The sequence below is a fragment of the Lagenorhynchus albirostris genome, chromosome 1 (genome assembly GCF_949774975.1).
Source record: "Lagenorhynchus albirostris chromosome 1, mLagAlb1.1, whole genome shotgun sequence".
NCBI lineage: Eukaryota > Metazoa > Chordata > Mammalia > Artiodactyla > Delphinidae > Lagenorhynchus > Lagenorhynchus albirostris.
The window spans coordinates 74,098,250-74,111,015 of record NC_083095.1 but is presented as its reverse complement, the minus strand read 5'-3'; the positions used below and the strand labels follow the sequence as shown (position 1 = coordinate 74,111,015).

Sequence of the window (12,766 nt, the reverse complement as noted above, 5' to 3'; positions counted from 1 at the left end):
TCACCCTTCTCCTGAACATTCATGGGGATGTATTAATTCCCCTTTAAAACTCCAGAGTCTAGAGTAGCTGTACTGGTCTTAGTTATCCTTTTTTTTTTTTTTACCCTAGCTCATTCCCACTGGCCTGCATTCAGTGGGACACCATACTAGTTAATAAAATATTTGCTGGACAGCGTCTGAGTGAGTGGCTTGTATTCCAGGCCCATCTGCCAACGGGGTGAGGGGGTTGGAGACAGGACTGGGGCCTCAGCTCCTTTTCCATCCGACTCTCTCAACTTTAGGTCGAGTCCCGCTGGCGTTAATCGCAGCTTTCCTGTCACCATAGCGACGGGTGGGGCAAGAAAGCAAAGTCTCCCTTTGGAACTACATCTCCCATCATGCACCCGGACCCCAGGGTGCCGACTCAGCCGGCGGCCTGAGAGCCGGGCCGCCCCCACCCCCGAGAGCGGCAGGGGTCTGGGAAGAGAAGCAGAGTGCAGGGAGATGGCCTCTCTCTCGGCCCACCGCGGAGGTTGCGGCCTCCCATAAGCTAGCAGGCTTCTCGGGCCCCGGCCTGCCGTCGGCTTCGCCACAGCGGGCCTAATATGGCCGCTCGTGCCGGGATCTCCCGGGTGTGCAGAGAACCGGGCCGAGGTCCGGGGCCAGGAACTGCTCCCGGCATTCCTCGCGGGCGTGGCGTGGGCTCCCTTCCCCCTTCTCCAGGTCCCGCGAGAGGGAGATCCTGGGGCTTTGAGGTGAGACCCGAGGCTCCGCTGGCCGTTGCTGTGGGGGGATTGGGCGGGGTCGCCACCGGCAGTGAGCCGCCGTCCTCCCGGGGTAGCATGGTGTCTAGCGGGCGCGTTGAAAGGACACCCGCTACCCGCTACACCTGCTTTCTAGAGAGCCCTTTGGATTGAGGGCATTTTCAGCAGTGGAAGGGGTCTAACTGGAGACTTATCCCTATTGCTGAACCTTAGAACATCAGAGACAAGAAGGGGCCATCCATCACAGAGGCAGGGAGGAAGGGCCCCCAACAGAGAGCCCTGTGACAGTGTGTGCGCTTCCTAACTTCTTCCGGGGGTAGGGGTCTTTGGGAGCTCAGCCAATGTTTGTTGATTGACTGATTGCAGGTAGCATGGCCCAGGGCCTGATTGAAGTGGAGCGAAAGTTCGTTCCCAGCCCTGGCACAGAGGAGCGGCTGCAGGAATTGGGGGGTACCCTGGAGCGCCGAGTCACTTTCCGAGACAGCTACTATGACACCCCTGAGCTGAGCCTCATGCGGGCAGACTACTGGCTCCGACAGCGACAGGGCAGTGGATGGGAGCTCAAATGTCCCGGAGCAGCAAGTGTCTCAGGACCCCACACTAAGTACATGGAACTCACAGCTGAGCCTGCAGTTGTGGCCCAGCTCTGTGAGGTGCTGAGGGCTGAAGTCCCGGGGGCTGGAGGCGTGGCTGCTGTGCTGGGCCCGCTGGGGCTGCAGGAAGTAGCTAGTTTTGTGACTAAGCGTAGTGCCTGGAAACTGGTGCCGCGCGGAGCTGATGAAGAGGAGCGGCCGCTCAGGGTGGACCTGGATACAGCTGACTTTGGCTATGCTGTGGGTGAGGTAGAGGCCCTGGTGCAAGAGGAGGCCGAAGTCCCAGCTGCCCTGGAGAAGATCCACAGCCTCAGCAGCATGCTTGGTGAGGGAGACAGGCCCTTCTGTGCTTCCCTTGCTCCTCTTCTGGGTGTATCCGCTGGGCCAGTTAGTGGGGAGGGTCTCGAGGCTATTTCTGGGGAATTACTTTAGCAATTTTCTAGAGGACCCGGTTTGCTTAGGGCGCTATCAAATCCGGTTTCCTCTTTTGCAGTAGTTGTCGAACCTGGATTGAATCCTTCCATGTGTCTCTAATCCATCCCAGTCGTTGTCTCATGTAGTTCTCATACCTCTAGTCACTGCAAGTATCCTTCAGTTCTCTTTGTCAGTTCTCCTCTTCCATCTTTCCATCCATCCTTCCTTCCCCCAACTCCTGTCCTCTCACTTTTACAACGAAATCCTCATTTTATTTGTCCTATTGGCTTGAGTAAAAGGCGAGAACGTTGTGTCTATGTGACAGCGGGGCAAACGTTAGCAGATTAGTTTTTCCATTCCCAGGCTTAGCTCCCTTGTACACAGTTCATCCACAGGAGTATAGTGTCGTGCATGCCGTCGGGCCTTACAGCCCTGGAATGCTGCTCTTGCCTCCCCAGCAAACCCACAGCGAGTTCCCTGCTATCTGCCCGGCATGCTGCCCGGCACTGACATTCAGACACTGGCTTATTGTGACTCCACGGCACACAGGCTAGAATTCCCTGTGAATCCCAGCCCATGGCTGTAGCTGCATCTCTTCTTCCTACATCCCTTGGTTTCTGTCTCTGTGTGCATCTCTGCATGTGCTTCATTACCAAGCTAATGAGCTTTGGCCTGGCTGGATAGGCTTTAATCTTGATTGGGGGGCAGACGCAGTAATTGAAATGAGTCGCTATTGAGGCACCCTCTGTCTTCATGGTGCCTGAGTGCCTTTCACCACTTCTTGCTGGAGGAGAGGCTCATGCTTGGCTTCCCAGGCCCACTCCTGCCTCAAGTGGCCCTCTTAGGCCCCGCTTCCCTAGGCTAATCAGGGAGTGGGCTGGCGAGTTAGAGAAGCTGGTTGGACGGTGTTCGGAATCCCAGTGCTGCCTTGGAAACAACTTTGGGGTCCAGCTGCGTGGGCAGGGAGAGTCAAAGCATTTTCGGCTCTGTCTGGTTCTCTGCTCATTCTCCTTTTGCCTGTAGGTGTGCTGGCGCAGGAGACGGCACCTGCCAAGCTGATTGTGTACCTACAGCGCTTCCGGCCTCAGGACTATCAGCGCCTGCTAGAAGTGTACAGCTCCGAAGAGAAGCCTTAGGGGACTGGAAGATCCAGACGTGACACTGGGCTAGGGTGTCACTTGCCCGATGGGGAAGAAAGCTCCGGGTCGAATGAGGTTCATTCCTGGGCTCACTGTGCCTCTTCCTCTCTGGCTCCCCTTCCCACGGTGACTCCTCTCTCTCCAGCTCCGCCTGTTCCTTCCCCCTACCCTCAGCTATCCTTCCTGGAGCCCTCCCTGGCTGCCCCCTCTCCCTCATCCGTCAGATGCAATCTGTGGGCCGCCCCTCTCCCCTGGCCGCTAAGCAGCCTCCATTGATTTCCGCTCGTGTTTATAGGATTTCCACTTAGCCGTGATCAGTAGTTAAGCACAGGAAAATCCCTTGCCACCCTCCCTCCCTTGGTCGATGCCATTGATTCTGCCAGCGGCTCCTAAACCGCCTTACAGCTGAGTTAGAGATGAGGGGAGGCAGCAGGGATTTCCCTGCCCTGGGGTATGGGGAATAGCAGAAGGCTGGGGAAATGGGTGGGAGTCCCTGTTAGAAATCTAGAAATTCTGGTTTGATGTTGCCCCTGTGCCCTGCCCTGGCCCAGAGGGTAGAGTGCCTCCTGTGGAAGTTTAGGGGCACATTTGCCCCCCAACCTGGAAAGGGGTAAAAAGAAAACCTTTCTTTGTTGAAACCAGTTCCAAAGGCTTAGGGCAAGATACCTACTTCCTGTGTAAGAAGGCTCTTCCCTGGCTGTGCTTCACATACGTTGTTTTCTACCTCAAATATGGCTTCCCCCCTCAGGCTTTATTGGGCTTTCACTATTTGTAGGGTTGGGGGCAGCCCCCCCACCCCAGTGGCAAGTACAGACCAGAGTGCCACCTGCTGGCTGTCCTCAGATAGCGGCTCCCCTGGGCTTGGGGACACAGGAGGGTTTCAGGCTGTGAGTGGAGGCCGAGTTACTGCCATGTCTCCACAGGCAAGTTGTTCACCTCAAAGATTTCCTGCACCGACTGGCCAAAGTGGTTGTAGGTGAGGCGCAGCTTCAGCCGCAAGGGGGCCTAGGAATAGGAGAGCAGAGACCAGGGTAAGCGCCAGAGACTCCCCCTTCACTGGGTCTTAGCCTCGAGGGGCTCCTGGAGCTCACCTTCTTAGGATTGAGGATTCTGAGGAGCTGGGTCATCGGAAGGCCACCCTGAGCTGGAACTGTGTCCCCACTGGGAGCCTGTAGCTGCAGCTGGAAACTCTGAGCACAGGAGGTTGGATGGAGCACACCGCAGGGAGCTGGCTGGGCTCAGGTAACCCCTCCACACCCAACAGTTTTCAACCCTCTTCCCATAACTCCCCAAGTGCCTGTCTCTGCAAGTCACTCCCTTCTCATCTCATCCTCTCCCCCACCCACCTCCTCTACTTAGTGGCCTTTTCTCCTAGAGTACCGAGGCCACCTCTGAATCCCAGTCTTCTACAAACCTTGGGCACAGCGGCCTGGCAGGTGAAGTGGGTGACATCACCCCCTGAGGTGTTGGTGGCAGTGACAGTGATTAACAGCAAAGTAGGGGTTCCAGGGGGTCGAACGAAAGAAAGATCCAGCTGTAGTCCTTCGCGCTCAAACACTTTGAGATGTGGGATGGGAGCTACAGCAGGGAGAAAGAAGTGGCTCAGCGTATGGGCTGAAGATAACGGTTCACTCATTCAATAAAAATTAAACGAGCACGCATTGGGTGCAGGGCCCTGCTCGAGATGCTAGTGACAGAGTGGAGAAGATGCAGGCTCTGATGGAGCTCACAGCCTAGTCGGGGGGAGAGAAACAATAAACATGAAAGATAATCACAGACTGTAATTGGTGCTCTGAAGGAAACAAACTATGCCAGGATAACTGGGGGGAACTAACTGAAATAGGAGAGGTAGGGGAAGGCATCTGACAGTTTAGCTGAGGCCTGAAGGTTGAGAATGAGCCAGTCATTTTGATGTGCTGGGGAAAGGACATTCCATGTGAAAAGAATAGGAACGCCAAGGGCTTGAGGTGAGAGGGCCTGAGGAGCTGAGAGGGGGCCAGTGGAGCGGGTAGTGGGAAAGCATGTGAGGTGGGCAGGGAGGAAGCAGGGCCCGCAGGCCAGGGTAAGAAGTCTGGAACAAAGGGAAGATACTGGAGGGTGTCCAGGAGGAGACTGGCATGATGTAATGAAGCCTTTTACTAAGATGGGGATGTGATGGGGGTACACAGCAGGGAAGAGGGTATCAACCTGTCCTTGGCTTAGAAGGGGAAGCAGCCTGTTTCCACCGCCCCTTCTTTAAGACATCTCCCCTTTGCTGAGGCTTACCAGGGGGTGGGGGAGCACAGGGAAGGTTGAGGAGGTGTATCAAAGCGCCTCCTGGGGTGGGATCCAGAGGGGGAGGGTGCTGGGCGTCCCCAGAAGGGCCATCCAGGAGATCTAACAGATCCAAGAGCTTTGAGGCCTGGGGGAGAGGGCAGAAGTGTCAGGGCTGGGTATGGAAGCTGGACCATGCTCTTCCCCCTGGGACTCCCGGCCTCCTCACCTCGGGTTCTGTGGGGACAGGGGCTGCTTCCGAAAGCTGGGCTGTTTCTTTGCTTTCCTTTGCTTCCTCATCAACCTGAGAGCTACCTCGCTCCACAAGAGGTATCTTTTCCAGGATGGCAGCCCTGGGAGGATGGAATGCAGGTGTATCCCTCTGGGTAGACCCTGGGCTTTGTGCAAGAGGCACGTGGGAGTAGGGGTAAGAACACGGGGAGTCCTGGGCACATGGTGGGTCAGAAGTGTCCCTCTGATTTCCTAAGGCGGCACAGTCTTGCTGGCCTTCAGATGAACAAGGATGGTGGGAAGCCCACTTAGCTTCAGTGAACTGTGAGTAGGAGGCTCTGACTGGATGAGGAAGGACACAGGTGAGGATGAGACCCCTCCACCCAGAAAGGGACAGTGGGGAGCGGGCCAGGGGTTGGGTCCCACACTGCGGCAGAGTGGCGCGCACACCTCATGTGGTCATACTTCCGGAAGAGGGTGTTATACTCCACCGCCCGCTGCTGCAACTCCACGTCCAGGCAGCTGCTGTAGATGGACACAACCTGGCGGATGCGGCTGGGCCGCAGGGTGGTGCGTGAGTGGGAAGACTCGTCTGCCATGCCCTTCACCTTCAGGATGCGGCAAGAAAGGAAGAGGCCCCACAGACCACAGAGATACCCATGATTCTTGGCTCAAAAGGAAAAAGCTGGGCTTCCCTGGTGGCGCAGTGGTTGAGAGTACGCCTGCCGATGCAGGGGACGCGGGTTCGTGCCCCGGTCCGGGAGGATCCCGCATGCTGCGGAGCAGCTGGGCCCGTGGGCCATGGCCGCTGGGCCTGCGTGTCCAGAGCCTGTGCTCCGCAGCGGGAAAGGCCACAACAGTGAAAGGCCCGCGTATCGCAAAAAGAAAAAAAAAAAGGAAGAAGCTAAGGACGGAGGAGTGGGGATTGGGGTGTGGGCCTGGACAGAAACTCAGAAACTGGGGGGCACAGTGAAGGGACATCTCTCAATGGAGGCACCAAGAAGAGGCTCTGTGGGAGGGGTTGGGACCCACTCTTACTTGTTGTCCCCACGGAGCCGGGTGCTGAGCTTCACGAGGGCTGTGAGGGCATATCCTCGGGTGGCTGGCAGGGACATATGGGACTGCAGCACCCTTTCCAGCAGTGCCAACACCTCCTCTTCCTCCACCTTCCAGGGGACACAGGGAGTGACCCTGGGGCCAGCCCTGCCTCCCCTGATATGTCCCTCCTCAGTGTATCCTCAATGCAGGACCTACCTGCAGGGGCTCAGTTTCCTCACAGCTCCCTTCCAGCAGGAGGTCCCCATATTCCCCGATGCACCAGGTTGCCACCTGCACCAGCGGTTGCTGCGTGGGAGAAACATGATGGGCCTGTGTCTATGTCCCCTCCTCACTTCCAGACCCTGTGACATCCTTTAGGTAGTGCAGAGATGGTGGAGTTTGGAGGGGTGGGGAAAGGGAGGGGCCTCAGCACAGGGAGCAGTTATGAGCAGTTTTGTTAATGCGCTCCCAGCTCTGTCCTGGCTCCTGGGCTTCCTCTGCCCTCTGGTGGCCAAGTTTCAGAACTACATGGCCTAGGATGGACCTACAGATCATCGTACTAAATTAAGCCAGACATAGAAAGACAAACATTGTATGATATCACTTGTATGTGGAATCTAAAAAGTAATAAAAATGAATCTATATACAAAACAGAAACAGACTCACAGACATAGAAAACAAACTTATGGTTACCAAAGGGGAAGGGGGAGTGGGAAAGATAAATAAGGAGTATGGGATTAAGATACAAACTACTATATGTAAAATAAATAAGCAAGGATTTACTGTATAGCACAGGGAACTATATTCAATATCTTGTAATAACCTATAATGGAAAGTAATCTTAAAATATGTATGTATAACTCAATCACTTTGTTGTGCACCTAAAACTAACACAATATTGTAAATCAACTATATTTCAATTAAAAAAAATATCCTAGAATAAAATTCAGAAAGTAATGCCAAAACAAAAACAAAAATAAACCTACATGGCCTAACCACAAGGGGTGCAGCAAGGATGGGGAGAAGTGACGGGGGGTCCTCCCTTGAGAAAGGGGTGGGTGGTTTCTGCCTAGCCTACTAAAGTAATATGGAAAGGGGGCTATACTGGTTGGCATCTGTGATTTCAGTCAGCATTCAAGGTAATAATAAAACCGGGGACTTCCCTGGTGGTGCACCGGTTAAGAAACTGCATGCCAATGCAGGGGACATGGGTTCGAGCCCTGGCCCGGGAAGATCCCACATGCCGCGGAGCAACTGAGCCCATGCGCCACAACTACTGAGCCTGCGCTCTAGAGCCCATGAGCCACAACTACTGAGCCCGCGTGCCACAACTATGGAAGCCTGTGCGCTCCACAACAAGAGAAGCCACCGCAATGAGAAGCCACACACCGCAACGAAGAGTAGCCCCTGCTCGCTGCAACTAGAGAGAAAGCCCATGTGCAGCAACAAAGACCCAATGCAGCCAAAAAAAAAAAAAAAACCTATGGGGGACTTCCCTGGCAGTCCAGTGGTTAAGATGCCATGCTTCCAATGCAGGGGGCACGGGCTCGATCCCTGGTTGGGAACTAAGATCCCACATTAAAAAAAAAAAAAAAAAAAGCAAAACCTAATACATGCAGAAAGAGCTTTTATCTATCTCATTTGATCAAGGCAGCTCCGGGAGATAGGCAGGGTAGAATGCGGAGTGGACCTAGCATGAAGGTAAATGAGTCATCTGTGGTTGCACAGACAGTAGGTGTCAGAGCCAGGACGGAAGTCCAGGTGTTCTAACTACAAACAGGGCTCTGTCTTTGAGTGTCTCCTCTGCTAAGTAGAGAGCTGTGACCCTGAGGGAAAAACAGTTGGGAATCAGATATATGGAGCAGGTGGCCCAGGAAGCGCTGGGCAGCCCCAGGCCTGGTGGTGGGAGCAGTACCTGGGAGATGTCCTCAGCCAGGGCGCTGTAGAGACGGCGCACAGAGTAGGCATGGAGCTCCTGGGCGCCCCCAATCAGCTGGGTCAGGTTGGCCACTGCGTCATCGCGCACATGGGTGCCTGCCTGGAGGGGTGAACGTGGCTGAGTCAGTGTGGTGAACCCTGCATGCTCCCGCCCAGCTCTCAGTCCAGCCCCTGCCTCACCGTCATCAGCACACGTAGGGTGGTGTCTATGTGCCACCGCTTGGTTGGGGCAAACCTAGGGGACATATGGCTCTTCAGTCCTGGTGCTGACGGTCCCTGGATTCCACCCTCTCTGCCTCCTGGGCACCCATCCCCTCACCTCTCTGCTGCCAGCAGGATGCCTGAGGCACAGTCGGCCTGTAGATCAGGGGGGCAGGACTCCAGAAAACCCTGCAGCTCCTGTGTCATGGCTTGCACGTTGGAGCTATTCACCAGAGCCAGGCTCAGTTCCAAGGCCCGCCTGGCAGGAGAGATGTGTGTTTATACAAGGTAACCCAGGTCACCCTATGACATGCCTCAGGCCCCCGCTTCCCCAGGCACCTGTCTCCTTAGTCCCCTTTCTCCAGCTGCTCTGAGCTGGCCTGGGTCTTGGCCACCAGGTGCTGGGCCCTCTGCCCTGCCCTCTCGTTCCTCTGTCCTGCTCACCGGCTGAGGGACACATCAGGTTCCCGTAGACATTCCACCACGGTGGGGCGGTGCCGTTGCACAGCACTGTGATCAGACTGCACCAGCCTCAGCAAGGACGTCAGGGCTACGTACCTGGCCAGAGCAGGAGAGGCCCTATCATGCCATGGCCGTCAGCCCTCCCCCACCCCGTCCTGCCCTGGGTATAGGAATAAGAGGCTGGTGAATCCGGAGACTCTGGAAGAAGGAGGGCAGAGGACCCAGGGCTCAGTGACACAGCCCAGCCAGACACTCGGGCCTATTACCTAATGTTCCTGTCACTGTTGAGCAGGAAGCGGCCAAGAATGTTGACAGCTAGAACCTACGGAGGCAGAGGTTGGGGACAGTCACGGAAGGAGCAACCTGCTCATTCAGGAGTGGGGACTGCGTGGCACAGGATGACCAGGGTGGGGAGGAGAAACCAGTGAACAGGACCTTTCTGCCTGGCTGGGGCGGGTGGGAGGGGCCCCAGGGGGGAGGGGCATACGGAAGGGTACCCGCAGGCCTGCTGCAGAGCGAATGTCCATGATGGTGAGCACCGTCTCAAACAGGACCGCGTTGCCCGCATTTCGGCTGGTGTCTGTGTTCGTGGCTACCTGTGTGGATGCGAGAGAAGATGCATTCTAAGGGGCTCTGTCCTCTCCTCAGGTCTCTGAAAGGTCTCCATCATATCACCCCTCAAACAGCTAACAAGGTTCCCTGAGCTCCCGCTATGTGCCAGGGGCTACTGCACCGAGACAGACTGTGTCCCTGTCCTCAGGGAGATCCCGGTCCAGAGGGAAATGGAGATGTTATCATATGGCCACCGCATGGTGAGTGGTCATGTGAGGGATGCGCAGGGCCAGTGGGATCACAGAGCAACACACTTAACTGGCAACCCCACCCCCACCTGGGCCAGCAAGTCATTCATGGTCTCACTGCTCTCCTCGTGGTTCCGGCCCAGAATCCGAAGCAGACGAAGTATCTGGACCTGAAATTGGGTTAAAGGTTGTGGGGGTGGTTCTTAGGGGAAGGAGTCGTGGGGCTGAGGAGAAAAGTCCAGCACTGAGGAGAGCGTTGTGAGGGGTTTGGCTGGTTCCCGAGAACCTCCCTGGCCCTCCCCCCACCTCCACTGGTCCCTTGGGCCCTGGGAGGGGTTCAGAGGTGTGTGAGGCCAGGGGATTTGAGGACAGGCTTTTTAAACATATTGTTACCAAACTGGATTTTCTGGCCTTCAGGCATCCCCCTCCCCACAATGGTCCTGGGAGAACCTGGTGCCTGCCACCCTCCCGCCCAAGACACTGACTGAGCCCAAGTGTTCTCTGGGAAGCGACCACTAGCCATGGGCTTACTAAGCTCTTTGTTCTAGGGATATAGCAGGGAAGGGTCAGCCCACCTGCAGGAAGGGGTCGCTGACTCCAGATATGCTGTGTTCTGTGGAGTATCCCGTCGTCACCAGAGTCCGGAGGATGTGCACCAGCTGGGGCACCATCTGGAGAGAGGGCAGTGCCTGGTCTGAGCATCCTTCCTAATCCTCTCGATCTTCAGCCCCATTCCAACCCTACGGCCCTTTTCTTCCCGGCCCGGGGTCCGCCCCTTCACCAGCCCACCTTTCGAAAGTGCTTGAGGGCCGCAGGGCTTCGTTCGCAGAGTTCCGTGATCAGCGTGATGGTGCCCAGCAGGATGCCTGGGTCAGGGTGGGGGAAGTGAGTGGTGGGCCGGAGTACAGGGGAGTCTACTGCGTGCGTGTGTTTGTGTGCACGTGCTACCCTTCTCCCAGGAGCTGCTGTTCCCATCCCACGTCTCCCTTCTGTCCACAGCCAGAGCTGAGGCAGGGGACGAGGAGCCCCACGGCCTTACCGTGGTGGTGCTCATGAAGCAGTTGGGCACAGGGTGGGAGGAAGATGTTGGAGAGCTCAGGGACCTTCCGGATCATGTGCACTGCAGTCAGAACAGCCTGCAGAGGTCAGGGGTCTCAGAAGGGGCAGGGGTCTGCTGGGATGGACTGCCCTCCACACCTCTGCCACGTGGCAGACAGGGGACAGTTTCTGGAGGCGCAAGTGCCTAGAACCTGCCATCTCACCTTCTTGCGCACATAGGCGCTAGGCTGCAGGAGCAGTTTCTCCACCTCAGTGGCCAAGTCCCGGCACATCTCAGCAGAGCCCGTGGCACTCAGAGTGCACAGGGCCAGGCCTTGTACAGCCTGAATCCCTTGGCTCAGGTCACTGCACAGTTTTGGGAGGATGGTCAGTCAAGCCTCTGAAAAACCCAGCCCTTCCCAGTACCTACAGCAGGCAACCCCCTGGGATTTCCCAGTTCCCCACTCTCCCATCTCCCTGATTCCAAGCGCTTCCCAGAACTCTCTCACTTCTTGATGCTGTTGGTAATGAGCAGGTGGGCATCCTGCCTCTCATCCAGTAGAAGCATGGCCCCCAGGTAGCCCACCCTCTTGTCTGTGAACCTGGGGGAGGCGATCAGTTTCAGGCACTCCATCTACAGGGAAGGGGGCAGACCAGGAAGGGGCAGGGGTGAAACCAGAGGCACTAACGTCCCTTTTCCATCTTCCTCCTTTACACCAGATTAATCTGTGAGGGCAGCATATCCCATGACCCTCCCGTCAACAAGAAGAGAGGTCTAGGAGATTCAGCTAGTGGGTAGTTTCAAGGAAACAGGAGGATGGGAAGAGAGGAGGAAGTGCCCTGAATGGCGCTGGCCAGAGAATGAAGGGTTCAGCCCAGCTGATGACCAGTTGGGGTTATACTGCGGAAGGAGGTCTGCGGTGCATACTGTGAGGGCTCAGAAGCTTTGTAGAATAAAGAAATCGGGACACAAATAGGTGAGGGGGTCCGAGACGGTGCTCCACTAGCTTCTCTCATCAAACTTAGAAGGGAGGCATCCCTGCCCGGTACCTGTCCAAAGTGGGCGGGGTAGCCTAACAGGTGGACGTAGAGCAGTTTGGCCAGCTGGCGGTGCCTGTGCAGAGGGTCCCCATCGCGGAAGGAGGCCCGGATGTGGGCGCACTCCTTTTGGATCACCTCCCGCTCCTGGGCCTGGGTCTTGGCCTCACGAATCTCCTGGATTAGATCCTGAAGCTTCAGCAAGGACGAGGACGCCACCATCCTGGGGGGCAAAGCCCGGGAGCGGAGAGGGCTTTAACCCTCTGGCTGGAAGCGTCTGGCCTTTCTGCACAGGCTTGCCCTGTGCCAAGTTCCTGAGAGCTTGGGTCCCACCGCTACCCTAAAACTGAGTCCTTTCCCCACGCGGGTCCCCAAATTCCTCCCCCTCCTCACCGCGGGAGGAGACCTCCACTACGCATGCGTCCCCGCCCCACTCCACGCCCGTTGCTACCGAGCATGCGTCGGAACCCCGCCTATTTCCGCCCCCCCCCCCGCCCCACCTCTTTTCCCTCAGTGTACACCTGGTTTCCCATCTCTAGGTTAGCCATTCCCTTCCTTCTAGAGCCCAGCGCTATTTCTTCCTCCGGAACCGCCGTTCACTTCTCAGGCGGCCTCAGCTTCCCCACACCAGGACGCCAGCCCTAACGCCAGCCTCACCTGCCTTCAGTCTCAACTCCGCTCCTCTCCCCACAGCGCTTCCTGGTACTAGCCCCGTCGAGCGTTGGGGCTTGGTCTGGTCCTTCCCTCTCCCCGCCCCCATCACGGGACCCCGCCCCTCCTGAGCCGACCGGCAGAGCAGTCTTGAATCCTCTAGCTCAGGCCTTCCTGGTTTGGAGTTGAGGGGAAAGAACTCTTAACTATTTAGGGCCGGCGAGAGT

General features: G+C 56.6%; 2 protein-coding genes across 11 annotated transcripts; one reads left to right on the top strand and one right to left on the bottom strand.

The window, feature by feature from the left end:
* Positions 1 to 384: 384 nt before the first annotated feature.
* THTPA (thiamine triphosphatase) lies at positions 385 to 7,754 on the top strand. Of its 3 annotated transcripts, none has more exons than XR_009539790.1 (4): positions 385 to 734; positions 1,110 to 1,661; positions 2,774 to 4,131; positions 5,631 to 7,754. XR_009539790.1 is itself a non-coding variant. In XM_060145266.1 (3 exons), exons 2-3 carry the CDS (start codon positions 1,115 to 1,117, stop codon positions 2,884 to 2,886), a joined length of 660 nt encoding a protein of 219 aa, XP_060001249.1. In that variant the 5' UTR covers positions 385 to 734; positions 1,110 to 1,114; the 3' UTR covers positions 2,887 to 4,665. The 3 variants fall into 3 exon arrangements, 1 of the variants encoding a protein (XP_060001249.1); XR_009539789.1 differs by lacking the exon at positions 5,631 to 7,754 and adding an exon at positions 4,265 to 4,665; XM_060145266.1 differs by lacking the exon at positions 5,631 to 7,754 and having other exon boundaries at positions 2,774 to 4,665.
* AP1G2 (adaptor related protein complex 1 subunit gamma 2) lies at positions 3,620 to 12,620 on the bottom strand. 8 transcript variants are annotated; one of them, XM_060145171.1, is made up of 22 exons: positions 12,546 to 12,620; positions 11,901 to 12,111; positions 11,360 to 11,484; positions 11,075 to 11,216; positions 10,852 to 10,948; positions 10,602 to 10,678; positions 10,388 to 10,483; positions 9,902 to 9,982; positions 9,510 to 9,608; positions 9,279 to 9,334; positions 8,995 to 9,108; positions 8,669 to 8,809; positions 8,530 to 8,584; positions 8,327 to 8,449; positions 6,628 to 6,717; positions 6,412 to 6,539; positions 5,824 to 5,928; positions 5,372 to 5,495; positions 5,155 to 5,290; positions 4,304 to 4,467; positions 3,981 to 4,079; positions 3,620 to 3,894 (listed from the first exon to the last, which is right to left on the bottom strand). In XM_060145171.1, exons 2-22 carry the CDS (start codon positions 12,108 to 12,110, stop codon positions 3,793 to 3,795), a joined length of 2,364 nt encoding a protein of 787 aa, XP_060001154.1. In that variant the 5' UTR covers position 12,111; positions 12,546 to 12,620; the 3' UTR covers positions 3,620 to 3,792. The 8 variants fall into 8 exon arrangements, with proteins under 8 accessions (XP_060001154.1, XP_060001164.1, XP_060001173.1 ...); XM_060145181.1 differs by lacking the exon at positions 9,902 to 9,982; XM_060145190.1 differs by lacking the exons at positions 11,075 to 11,216; positions 11,360 to 11,484.
* Positions 12,621 to 12,766: the final 146 nt, after the last annotated feature.